This window comes from Lichenostomus cassidix, chromosome 1 (assembly GCF_008360975.1).
Source record: "Lichenostomus cassidix isolate B80296 chromosome 1, HeHo_3.0, whole genome shotgun sequence".
In the NCBI taxonomy this organism is placed as follows: Eukaryota; Metazoa; Chordata; class Aves; order Passeriformes; family Meliphagidae; genus Lichenostomus; species Lichenostomus cassidix.
In genome coordinates this window covers 69,238,242-69,251,582 of record NC_139479.1, presented here as the reverse complement: position 1 = coordinate 69,251,582, position 13,341 = coordinate 69,238,242, and the positions used below count along the sequence as shown (strand labels likewise).

At 39.0% G+C, this 13,341-nt stretch overlaps 1 protein-coding gene across 3 annotated transcripts in view; it reads left to right on the top strand.

Moving 5' to 3' along the window:
* The window catches only part of CDK8 (cyclin dependent kinase 8), a 75,482-nt gene extending 62,400 nt beyond the window's left edge, over positions 1 to 13,082 (top strand). For 2 of the 3 annotated variants that reach the window (XM_085062675.1, XM_085062656.1), the window contains 5 exons: positions 640 to 712; positions 5,531 to 5,628; positions 6,991 to 7,069; positions 7,189 to 7,347; positions 11,805 to 13,082. In XM_085062675.1, the coding sequence (XP_084918801.1) occupies positions 640 to 712; positions 5,531 to 5,628; positions 6,991 to 7,069; positions 7,189 to 7,347; positions 11,805 to 11,930 (535 nt within the window). In that variant the 3' untranslated portion in view covers positions 11,931 to 13,082. The remainder of the gene's footprint in view (positions 1 to 639; positions 713 to 5,530; positions 5,629 to 6,990; positions 7,070 to 7,188; positions 7,348 to 11,804) is intronic. The other variant, XM_085062666.1, reaches the window with a different exon arrangement.
* The last annotated feature ends 259 nt before the right edge of the window (positions 13,083 to 13,341 follow it).

Sequence of the window (13,341 nt, the reverse complement as noted above, 5' to 3'; positions counted from 1 at the left end):
TATAATTGCCAGGTTTGGTGTCAAGGGTAACTTCTGAAGGCTAAAGAAGAAAATACCCTTTAGCTTTGCTGTCACATTGCCACAGTCTAATACCTGCACTTAAAATGCCACCCTGTTGCCTGATTTCCGTGCTGAGGCATTTGGGGCTGTACAGTTACATACATTTCTTGCATCTGCCATGCTGCTGTAATCATTTAGAAACCTTTTTTTTGAGCTTCTCTTAAAAAAAAAAGTAGATTCGTGCATGTTCTTGTAGCAACCTGTAGGTTGCAGAACCGTGTTCAGATGGGCTTAGTTATTTATCTCTATCTTTACTGTCATGTGAAATATACAAATCAAACAGTATAGTAGTAAAACTACTAATGGGCAGTTTAAATCCAGTTTATAGTTTGCTGTCTGCATGTGGGTTTAAAGTGTGCTTTTTGTGTGGATGTGATGTGCATTTGTAAGGATGTGAGGGAAACATACCTTTCGTCAGTTCTGATTTTTAAGCCATCTCTGGTGTTAGTATGGTTTTTCCTTGCTTATTGGATTTGCAGGGATACTAAACTGTTCTTATTATGTTTTGTGGCTACTATGAAAACTTTGCAGTATCAATGATTTGCATATTATAAATATCACTTTTGTTTCCTTTTCTAGGTATACCAACTGCAGCCTTATCAAATATATGGAAAAACATAAAGTTAAACCAGATAGTAAGGCATTCCACTTGGTAAGTTCCTGCATAGATAGAAAATCAAATCCCTCATATAAGTTACAGTTATTTGAAGTAAGAGTTGAGGTGTTGTCAAGTCTGCTGTAACTAACTTCACTTAATAAATAAAGTTAGGAATAACTGATACTCTGCAGTCTGAAAACTGCAAAGTCACTTTATCTTCTCACATTGATGAAATGGTTCTGAGTATCATTCACTGGGTTAGGTTCACTATTAAGTAATTTCGAAGTTTTTGTTCTTTAAGTCATGTTTAGCCTGTACTTATATTTTCTGTGTTGCTGCAACCCTTAGCCACTTTGCTGCTTTGCTTACTTTCAATAGCTTATTTTTTACTTCTAAAAATTCCTATATGCCTGATTTTTTTTTTGGCATATTCATTTTTAAGCTTTTGAAAAGACCTTGAAGCAGATTTTCAATATGTAAAAGGGAGCATGTGTAGAAACTTTTTGCAAGGGCAGGTAGTGATAGGATGTGATAAAGGATGTAAGCTGAAAGAGGCTAGAGTTGGATTAGGAATATATATAGGAAGTATATATATATATAGTATAGTAGGAAGAAATTCTTGACTGTGAGGGTAGAGAGGCACTTGGGACAGGTTGCACAGGGAAGTTTTGGATGCCCCATCCTTGGAACTGTTTTAAAGACCAGGTTGGATGGGACTTGGACCAAGCTGGAAGGTGCCCCTGCCCACTGCAGGGGGTTGGAACAAGATGGTCATTAAGGTCCCTTCCAACCCAAACCATGCTATGATATGATGCAAGTTTGCATCTTACAGACTTAAAAAGAAAATTAAGACTTGGACATGTAGTTTGGAAAATTTTGATATGTCTTCATAATTCATTATTTTTTGTAGCTTTCTGATGAATGCTTTGTGGATTCCTTACAACAATTTCTCTCTAGAATATATAATGTTTTTTATGAAGACTCCAGTTAAAATTATGCACTTGCTCAGCCCTGGAAGTGTTTGTGTTGTATTGTTTCAGAAATTACTGTATTGATACTTTCTGTCTGTGTTTTAATGAACATTCAGCTTGCTACAAGAAACTGATATATATGTATTTGTTTATGGAGAAGAAAGAATTTAAGGGTGTCTAGTTTCTCTGAATGGACATCCTCCTTATCTTGATGCTTCCTTACTCAGATTAAATGTTTTCAGGCTAGAATGATAAAGTAAATAAATTATTTGGGAGGTGGATGGGAGTGAGGGAGAGAACAAGGACGTTTTTCACCTTTGAGGTGAGACAAATAAATTGGAGAAAAAGGAAGATGGTGGAGATGCCTGGGTGTCTGGGGTCCATGTGGCTTTTGCTTAAGTCATCAGAAGCTGTACCTTCCCAGATGATCAGACACAAGGGGTTTTTAAGCAGCTGTCTTTTTTCTGTATAAATTCTGTATAAATTCTTTTCCCTCTGTATAAATTCTGGAATTTATCCTTCAGTCACACCAGATCTGATCAATATTCTTCTTGTGGCATGGTGCTTGAGCAGATTCGAATGGGGGTTTCCAAGCAGATGAGTTACACTTCAACCAGTCTAAAATAGAGCATATATTCAAGGTTCAGATTAAATCCAAAAGTACAACCAGCTGAATCAGGTAATGGTTGCAGTTGTACTGTTACACATAATTTACTGTGAAATGTCTCTGCTCTCTGAAGTTAAAAGTTGGTGAAATACTAGAGATATTTATCTAAGCAAGGAAACCAGTCCTCTCTGAGAGAGGCAAATAATAAGACTTTCTCTGAAAGAACTAGCTTCTCTGACAAGATGTGAGTGCTCTGTCCAAACTCATCTGAAATTTCTCATGTGTTCTCTGGCTTGCAAGATTAGAAATTGTTTTCAATTAAAACACAAAATAGTCAAATGAAAATAGTTTAAAACACTTACTGTAGCTTTTTCTCTTCTCTTTGCTGTAGCACAAGGGGATTGTAGCTGTGTGAATGTGTTCAGCATGCTTTTTGTACCAAAAAGCAGTGGTTACATTAAAATGCAGAGTCAAGGAATGGTGTCCTTTACCAGATCACTGCCAGTCTTCCATCCGTGGTTATCTGTTATTGCTGAACAACATGATCAGAAGCAGAGTTTGAACATGGACCCCAGACTGAGCACACTCCTCAGCTGGTACCTCACCACCTTCACTCCGCAGAGCTGGTGGCAAGAGAGGGAGCTTTGTGCAATTTGGATGGTGTCAGTCAGTGTCGAGGAAGCTAAAAAGCAGGGCATTTAGTAGTATGGATGTAGCTGTGTTGTTTTGTACCTCCCATTGATCTGGATGTGAGAGAAGTACTGTGAAGTTGATTAGCTGTAATAGAATTTCCTGTTTTCTGCTAGCTGCTGTCTGTCAGAGCAGGTCACTGGATCCTGTTTGAAAAACCTGAGCTTTCCAGAATAACGTCTTAAAATGCTGTTCAGGAGCTGCCAAAATTTCAATGTGCCTTGGGTTTCCACTCTTGTTTTTTGAGGCTAAGCTCAACTGCAGATGAATGCTTTGGGCCTTTCCAGCAAAGTCTGAGCAAGTTTAATGAATTTCTTGGTGCCATTTCTTCCAGAGATACTCCAAGATCTTACTCTTTCACATCTATTAAGATACAAGTATTCTTTCCTTTTACTCTCTTCATCAGAACAGATTAAAAAGCTGTTTATAATCTATGGTTTTAAAATATATAAATCCAGAGATGGTTGTCAGTGCCAAAAATTTCCCAACTTGAATGAACCTTACTTTTTTCCCCTTTTTTCCAGACATTCATGTACATGTTCCCTTTTCACATGCAGAACTGATATGTTAAGAAAACTTTGGCTTCTTCCTGCTTTTGCAACTTACTATTTTTCCACTTCCATATGCTTAATTTTTTTAATTACTTATGCCCTAGAAAATGGCAAACAGCTGCTGTTCTTGGTTAATTTAGTGATTCTTGATCTTCCGTGTGATTACTTTGATCCATGTGAGCTGTAGTGATTGTTCCATTCACTGATGATATATGAAGTTCATTGCTTTTTTATTGTGTCATTTAGCCAGGTGATCTTTACCTCAAGCAGTTTTTAAAACAGAAAATATTTATTATAATAAGTGGAAGGTTCACTTTGGTGTGGCATATGAACAAGGGGGCAGAACAGAAATTTTGATCCTCTGGGTAGATAATGGTTGCACAATCATTAAACTTTTTTTGTGGTTTCTGTTTTGTATGGCTGATCATGACCAAGTCTTGTCAGTGAGTGATGGGCAGCTCTATAATCCAACCACGAGCAATGATGGTAGAATTTTGCAGTGCTTTTTATATGTGTTTTTCAGTGTGTTGGCAGTTCTTTCTCATGTTTTGCCTTTTCCTTTTCCGGCTCTTGGGATTGCTTTTTGAGAGAGTAAGAGTTGGTTTGTTCAACATTCATTTTTATTCTATAAAAACTTCATGTAGAGTCAGCTGAAATAACTTAGTGTGAGTTGTTCTTGTGGACGATGTGAAAAACAAAACTGGATTGATGGTGGTAATTCATAGCTATCATGTTCTTAACCATGCTGTTAAAACTGAAGGCTGAGGAGGGAGATGTACTTTCATACCTTTAGCTTTGGAAGTCTGGAGATTTGCATTGTGGTTATGAATGCTCACTTAATAGCTAGTGAAAAGAGCTGATCTGTTCAGACTTAGATCATTACAGTGAATCTTTTTAAAAAGGTGTATGTATGCATCCTATAAAAAGTATGAATAGGAAATTTAATATTATTTACATATACAGTTTCTTGTTAGATCCACAATTTAAAAAAAACACACTACAAGTTGGAAGTGAAGCATTTCTTTTAAAGACCATTGTCTTTGACAATATGTCATGGTGTAATTTTGCCTTGGATGCTGTGTTGTATTGGTGAAACATGAAAACTCACTATTTTTGTGTAGTATCTGAAGGTTATCTAATGTTGCTTCTCCAGCACAGCTGTATTCTACACAACTGCAGGGTGGATGGAGAGAAGTATATGCACCTACCCCAGACTTTTTGTCTAAGAAACATGTAGTTTAAGAATGCATCACTGTGACTCAGCACTAGAGCTACATAAAGTCATTATGATCTGCTATTCCTAGTTCACGAGACCCCACCTGGGGTGCTGTGTCCAAAGGAGGGCCAAAAAGGTGATCAGAGGGCTAGAGCACCTCTCCTCTAAACACAGCCTGAGAGAGAAGGGCTTGTTCATCCTGGAGAAGAGAATTCTCCTGGGAGACCTTACAGCACCTTTCAGTACTTGGAAGGGGGTCTCCAAGAAAGCTGCAGAGGAATGTTTTGTGATGGAACAAGAGATAATGGCTTTATAATGAAAGAAGGTAGATTTAGATTGGATATTAGGAAGAAATTCTTTATTCAGAGGGTGGTGAGGCACTGGAACAGGTTACACAAATTCTGGATGCCCCATTGTTGGAAGTGTTCAAGGTCAGGCTGGACAGGGCTCGGAGCAACCTGGTCTAGTTAAAGGTGTCCTTGTCCATGGCAGGGGGTTGGACTAACTGACCTTGAAAGGGCCCTTCCAACCCAAATTTATCACGCTTAAAGTTGCACAGTACATTGTGGAAACTTTTTTGAATGTTTTTGATAGAACATTTGTGACTGGAACTGAGTGTCCTGGGCTTTGCAAGTGAAAATAGGTGTTTTTTGATAGGAAATGGAGTCACTATTTTAACAGGAGGAAAGAGTGTGGTTATGCCATTTATGGTCTGGCTTTTGAGTTCAGACACAATTCTATCATCTTGTCTTTCAGGAATACAGTGACATTTCTATAAATGGTTTTGGCAATGTAAAGCCTTTTTTCTTTTTTTTTTCCCTTTTTTATTCCCTGCAGCTTCAGAAATTGCTCACTATGGATCCAATAAAGAGAATTACCTCAGAACAGGCTATGCAGGATCCTTACTTCTTGGAAGATCCTCTTCCCACGTCCGAGTAAGTGGTCAGTTTATTAAGCTGTCAGTACATTCAGAGATGCTTTAGAACTGTGCTTTCTGCCTGCCCTAAGTGTGTTTGTGAATATTGAGCTAAATACTGTCTAACAACCAAAGAAAGCTATAACCACTAAAATGCCATTTGTGGTTTTTAAAATTAAGTAGCATTTTTATTAATCTCCTGCTTTATGGAACTTTCATCCTATTAGTTGCAGCACTAATCTTGTTACTCACTGACAGGTTGATTATGCATGCTACAGATCTTGGTAGACAACTGCTAAGTGCCTGCAGGTCCACTTCTCTGCTCCAGAATGCTGGATGACAGTCTCTAATTAGTTTACATTTTTGTCTTAGCCTTTGTTGTAAATTCAGTGGGTGGGGAAAGTCAACTCTGTGTCTCTGTGCTGTCATCCTTAACAACTTAAATCCATTTTATGTAGACACTCCTCTTTTTTGTTTGCACAGGCAGATTTACAAAAGGGAGAAAATTAATGGACAATGAGTGATTTCATTAAAAATTAAGCCCTTCTTCCAAAAGACTAGCCAGAGAGCATGACTGTACACCCTTTTAGAAAAGCTATTAGTACATCCTGTGTGTGATTCTCTGCCCTTATGTAGGGGAGAATTTATAAAATATGTATACTTATAAGGAATTAATTAAAAATGAAATTATTTCACTAAAACCTACTGGATTATTTATAGCATCTCCTGATCTGTCTCTGTGATTTAAAGTCATATGAATGATTGGCTGTTGTAGAAACTGCTTTTAGGATAGTGTTTGGCTTTTTTCTCAAATTTAGGTTGACATTTTAATGTGAATACACAATGAGTATTGCTAACAGGTGTACAGAGACTATTATAAATACATTCTACTGATGAAGGGCACGTAAATATTAGCTTGCACTAGCAGTAGCAAATCCATGTGGACTGTGAGATATGAACTGACAGGTGAAATTTTTAGTTACTTTAAAACTTGTTTTCCAGGTTGTTTTATTAATAGTCAGTGAAGTTTCAGGAATATTTTTAGTTAGTCCTGAGATTGTGAATTGCACAATAGCTATAGTAAGATAGCACTTTGTGTCCTTGCAGATACCAAACAGGTGGTGTACTTTTCTAACCAATAAAAAAATTGTTGGGAGCTTAAGTAAGTTAGTGTATAAGAGTCAACTGAACGTTAAAATCAAGTGTGAATATGTTTTTACTAAGTTTGGAATACGGTGATAGACAGGGAAAACTTCTCCCTTAGTCACAGGTATTAAGTGATGGCTCAGGCAACTTGAAACTAGCATGGGTGAAGTGTGAATCTTACAGGTCTAACCCTTCTGTTCTAATACAGTGATAAATAGACTTTTTTGGGGGACAGTGTTTTTGCAGGTTGTCAAATCCCTTACCCAAAACGAGAATTTTTAACAGAAGAAGAACCAGATGATAAAGGAGACAAAGTAAGTACTAGAAGAACAGTATCATCATGTTTCACTGGCTTTCACACTATTTCCTGATTTCATGTTATTTCATGTACTGCTTTTGAGTTGAAATTTTTCTTTGTGTTTAAACAATTGAGAAGAACCAGCAGCAGCAGCAGGGCAATAACCATACTAATGGAACTGGTCATCCAGGGAACCAAGACAACAGTCACACACAGGGACCCCCACTGAAAAAAGTGAGAGTTGTTCCTCCTACCACTACCTCAGGTGGACTTATTATGACCTCAGACTATCAGGTATGTTTTTTATTCACCTAGTGTGTATTTGTTTTTCCTGTTAAAAGGAGTGTTTCTTCAAATTAAAAAAGTAATTTTGTAAATGTCACTGTATTAACTGTTACTTTTTGGCATCTTTTGTTTTCACATTCATTTAGTTGATAGTTTGTTGATATGCTGATGCTCTTTAGGTTAGCAGTAAAGAAATTAGGATCAGACATTATTAGCGTTAATAATTACTTTCATATTAGGGAACACTAATGGGTATGGACCAGGAGCCTGTTATGTGTGCTCTAAAAATGCCATTTCTTGCTTGAACAAGCCTGTAAATGGTAGGAGGCAGAGGATATTGCAGTAAAAAAGCTGTGAAATAAGAATCTGAACAAGTGTTTCAGTTGGGTAAATGGATGTGAAAACAGTATTTTGGATGACAAATAAAGACTTGGCATGATGCTGTCATAATATCTCTTTTTAAGACCAAGGGAGATTTCAGGTTGAGTAATAGTACAGATCTGAAGATGAGTGAGGTGGTGGCTGTCAATGAGTGAGGAAGATGAGGAGGCATGTTGGGGAAAAAAAACTTGAGGAAAACATGGAAAATGTGTTCTGGCCTTCCTACATTTGAGCTTGTGATCAGACATTAATAGTTCAGAGCCTGGAGTATAAGAATATCTTAGTCAACCCAGGAAAGGATGCCTGAGTTTTTGGGTTTGGATTACTATTGGAGACTGGGAAGAAGAGATTTAAGGACAGAACCTTTAATTAATACAAGCTAAGAAATTACAAAAGAGGAGCAGGGCAGACTTCAGATGATTCACAGGAGGAGTTAGAGAATGGCAGATTTTTGGAAGCCTAGGGAATAGAAGATTTCAAGAGGAGGCATGCTGCTGGAAATGTTAGCCTGCAGGAACGATTGCATACTGGTTCACATGGAATGCACACTACAGGCAGCCAGTTGGCAGACAGTCTTGGATGAATCAAAAGTTGGAAGTTGGAAACTACTGGCAATGTTTTCAGTTAATTTAAAGATTAATATCTAAATGTGAGACCCTGGTAATGGAAACCCACTTAGCTGGGCTTATATTCTGTAGCAAAACATAGGGAGAGTTAAAAAACAGTGTCAGTAAAGCTGCTGCTGTCAACTTGCCTTTCAGTTTGATAAGGCTTCTCCATGAACCACTAGTGGGCTTTGAAATCTTGCATTTCAGAGTTTGTTCTTGAGAGTACCAGATAGCCTCAGAAGCTGCCTGGGGGCATTGCCTTCATCCTTACCTAAATCTGTGTACTTTCAGAATTGGCCAAAACTTGAAAGTACTACAAAAATGTAAAATAAGATCATTTTCAGGAGCCTTATTGTGAGACCCTTCATGTAGTCCCCACGAGCCTTTGTTCAGTTTATCCCAGGACATCAATAACACATCAGTTTGCAAGTCATTCTCCTTGAACAATATACATTTTTAGAGCTGTTTGAGGCAGTGGTGAGCCTTAACTACAGTTCTGCAGGGTGGGGTGCCTCTAAGTATAAATGTCATCTTTCTTTTAGTAGGATTATCCATCCCAGGCACTCTTACAGGAGTTTCATCCCTTTCAATTTGGCAAGCTGCAGTCGACTGCTGTTTTGGCCTTTTAATTAGCTGTTTCTACCACTTCTTAAAAATACACTCGGAGAGCAGAAGGCAAAAGCAGCTGTAACTTTGTTAATCTTGCCCTTGGGTGGAGTCACACATTTGAGGAGGTCGATGCAGAGGTTGTGTGCTGTGTCAGGGAGCGCCATTTACCTGCCCTATTTACATGCCCTTCACCTCATTTTGCTGCTACCTCGTGGCATTTAGGACAAACTTCAGCTCCTGGTTTTGTGAGGTGTGCTGGCTGACAAGTAGAGGACTCAAACTGGTTAACATTGGTTTGTTTTTAGCTCATGCTCATTAAAATTTTTGTACTCTCAGATATCCATCCTGGGATTACAGTTGGCAGCAGCCCTTATTGACAAACATAATTTCAGAATACTTTTCCCTTAGGATAATAACTGCTGCTTTTCTGTCTCAGGAGCTCTTACTGGTAGCTTAAGTACTCCTGACCAATCTTTTTGCTCTCTCTCTAGGAGGGGAAATACCTGGTTTTCAAAAAAGATATCTCTTCTTCTCCCTAGCCTTGCAGAGGTAGTCAGTAGATTTGCTCTGATTGAGGTGTCTGGAAAGCATGATAATCAAAGAGAGGAAACCTGAACTTGCTAGCACTAGAACAAAAGCAGTTAAGAGTTTCCTCCTGATGGTTTCAGGTCTCCCTGAAAAAAATTCCTCACATTTTTTGCTTCTGATCCAGCAACTTGAGGAGATGGCAGACAAATACTACAATACAGCCTTCTGTTTTAATCAAACACCTGTTCCTTTGTTCTTCATTTGATTTGCTCAAATTCCCCATATAAAGCTTGTGAAGAAGGATTGCCATCTCCTGGGCAAGGCACACTAAGACAGTTTCTACATTCACTCAGAAGTCAAATTACTCTCTGCAGGGCACATTGACCTTGTATCCTTTTCTGCCATGCATAAAAATAGTAGACACATGGCACACAGACTTCTTTGCCTCCTTGTTTAAATCTGCAATGTGACACTCCCAAAGGCAATGTGATTAAACAGGCTGGAGCAATTCCACTACTCTGAGCTTTTGTTTGTGATAACCCTCTGGGTGCTTAATGCTATTTAGAAAGGATTGGATATTTACTTTTGTTCTTAAACAAAAGCCACTTGTTGCTCTGGGTATCATGAAAGGATCTGATTTTTCTTCTTATTTTAAGATCTGTCTTAAAATAAGATCTGTTTTAGAATTTAGGGAGCAGGAGGTATTTTACAACTGAAATGAATGGTCAGTTTTAAATGGTTACAACTTGTGTTGGTTTCCTACATAGAGGAGCCACATCTGTAACTAACAAAACTAACATTCAGGATTTTTGCTCTCTGAAGTCACTGTGCTAATGGTGTTTTTCAGCAGTGTTGGTTTGTTCCCACTGCCATTAAGTGATGGTCCAACCATTTCTCTCCCTTTTCTCTTGAGGTGTTAGCTCAGTCCTGTGAGTGTGTTAACAGTAGTTTGCCTTTTTTATTTCTGCCATCATTTCAGCATCCTGGGTATAGCTTTTGTTCTAAATGCTGTACAGCAAGAAAAAAATGGGGTTGTTTTGTTTTACATTGTGATTTAATATTTTACTTTCTCACCGTATTGGTTCACCACCATTTTGTCCAATTTAGGTCTCAGTAGCAATATCCTAGTCGTGGAATAGTCACTTTATATAAGTTTCCAGACCTTTTCTAGAAGCAGCTTTTCCTAAAAAAAAAGTAGCATGTCCTGTGATATTAAGAATTCAGAAGCTGCACAGTTTCTAAATGCTGCAAAGCTTGTGAGGGTGCGTAAATCTTAATGTGAATGTAAACCAGCACAGCAATATACTGAAATTGTGTTAATCTAGTGAAATGTTAAATGCTACTAAGTGGTCAGATACTTAGATTGCAAATCTCATTGGCAGTCCTTCTTTCCTTTGTAACACATGATTAGTGAATAACTTTCCAGTTAAAACTGAGCTAGGCAGTTGTTGGTTTGCTGAGAGCTTCTTGCAATGATGAATGCTCCACTCAGTAAATAATGGTGGGAATACTGGTTGAAAGGGACCTCCAGAGACCATCTAGCCAAGTCTCCCACTTGGAGCAGGGCTGGGGCTAGTTCTGACTAACTCGGGTTGGCATGGCTTTGCTTAGCTGATTCTTAAAACCTTCACAGATAGAGACCTCACAGACTCTATGGGCAGGTTCTTCCAGTGCTGTATTGGTCCCTCAGTCGACCCTCCTCCAATGTCCCACCTGAGCCTCCCAAGCCACAATCTAAGGACATTTTTCCCTGAAATATCTGGTTCCACTGAGGAACATGTTGGTGTCTTTAAACTCTACTTCAAATATTTTAAGACTACTGATAGATGACACCTAGCTCAGTCACAGTGCTCTCAGCCTGTGCTCCTAGGTCACACAAAAGGGTGGCAAGTGTATCCTTATGTGTGAAAATGTCCAGAATAAGGCAGAGTGGCTCATCAACAATAAAATGCTTCATCTGGACCTCCACCCCACCCTACTTTCTTGGTAGGAGAAGGGAGCAAGTGGAGAAAACCACTGCTGTGAGTGGTGGTAGCCCAGTGTTATGTGCAGGTACATTTTAGCCACCTGGAGAGTTGGCTGGAGGTTTGACTGCGATGGGTGAAGATTCACAGGAGGCCATTCGGATGGATAACTGAAGGCTGGCAATTGTCACTTTCTAATTTGGTATTCCTGATGTTTTACCTGCTGTAATCAGAGTAAGTGAAACAAAGCCTGGAGGTGCAGCTGCTTTGAGACTGTGTGTGCTGGGTGCCTCTTGAGGAACTGAGTCAGTAGGTGAAGCTGTCTCTCTGTGTATCTGTTACGAGGGGTCGTGTGTGCTGTGCTTCCCCCCTGCAGCGTTCCAACCCCCATGCTGCCTACCCCAACCCCGGACCAAGCACATCGCAGCCCCAGAGCAGCATGGGATACTCAGCTACCTCGCAGCAGCCGCCGCAGTACTCGCACCAGACGCACCGCTACTGAGCTGCCCGCGGTGCCGCCGATGCTGTCGCTGATGCTGCAGGACCAGCTGCGTGCCTGGAGCCCGGCTGGGGCCACAGAATGTACTGTACAACCACACCTCCCACCTGTCCCACCGCCACCACCCTCCCCTGCCGCGGGGCCGAGTGGGGCTCCCACGTTGTACCTGGGTTCGGGGTTAGACTTGAAAGGAAAGTGCTAGCACAGTTTGTGTTGTGGATATGCTACTTATGTAGTTTACTTGACATGGTTCAGACTGACGGATGCATTTTTTTCAGTGACAGTCTGTAGCAGTTGAAGCTGTGAAATGTGCTAGGGGCAAGCATTTTTGTTGTCGTATGTGGTGAATTCTCTTGATGTAACAACTTTATCTGACCAATAGTACACAACATCTTTGAACTGGTACTTGAATCATACAGTATATGTTACCATGGCAAAAAAGCAAACTAACCGTAACTCTCAGACAGTTTTGATAGACGTTTATTTTTAGTGACTTTTGTGGGTTGGTTCATTTTCCACCTAGATCAATGTTTTATGACCAACACGATTGCTACGATGAGATTTTTTTTAAGAACACGAAAGCGTTTGCATTTTTTCCCAGCAATTACAAACGTCCCAAAGATTTATTTCCAACGTAAGTTTTTGTTCTTGTTTTAAAATCTATGACTTGACTGGTATTAAAGCTGCTATTTGATAGTAAAATAAGTATGTTGTCATTGATATAAACATGTTTGGTTCAGCAAACAAACTAAAATGATTGTCATAGACAGTGTTTTATTTTTTTCCTGTTGGTGTTAATGATTTGTGAGCATGCTTTGGGATTAAAAAAGCATGAATGATATTTCCTAAAAAGGTGCGGCATCCATTCAGATATTTTGTCATGATTTTTGAGAACCAGCTTGGTGTAGTGGATTTTAAATTTTTTTCAGTTAATTTTTTTTTTTGTTTTTAATGTTCGCACGTTGTTTAGGGGTGCCATTCCTACTGCAGAGGAACAAGGTGTTAGGAGAGCCTTAGAATTTATGAGGAAAAACTTACATACAATGTACTGTATCAAACTATTTTACATGAATGACACAAGTATTCTGAGTAAAAAAAATCAAACATTGTTAAAACAAGGTGTTATGTAATAAATTTATTTTTCATAAATCTGCATATGACCTTTGCCTGTGTTCCTTTTTATCAGTGAAAACACTCTGCTCCTCCATCCATACATCTATCAGGTTGTGTCCTGAGAAAAACAGCATGCAGAATTTTTCTTGCAAGGCAGGCTTCCATCAGCTGGTGAGAAGGATATTTTCTCTTTCAAACAGCAGAAAAATAACTCATTGCTCTTGTTCTGTACATGTAGCTGATCAGCTATAGATACTTTAAAAGTGGGTTTATTATTAGCAACATTTCCTAGATCAGAGAG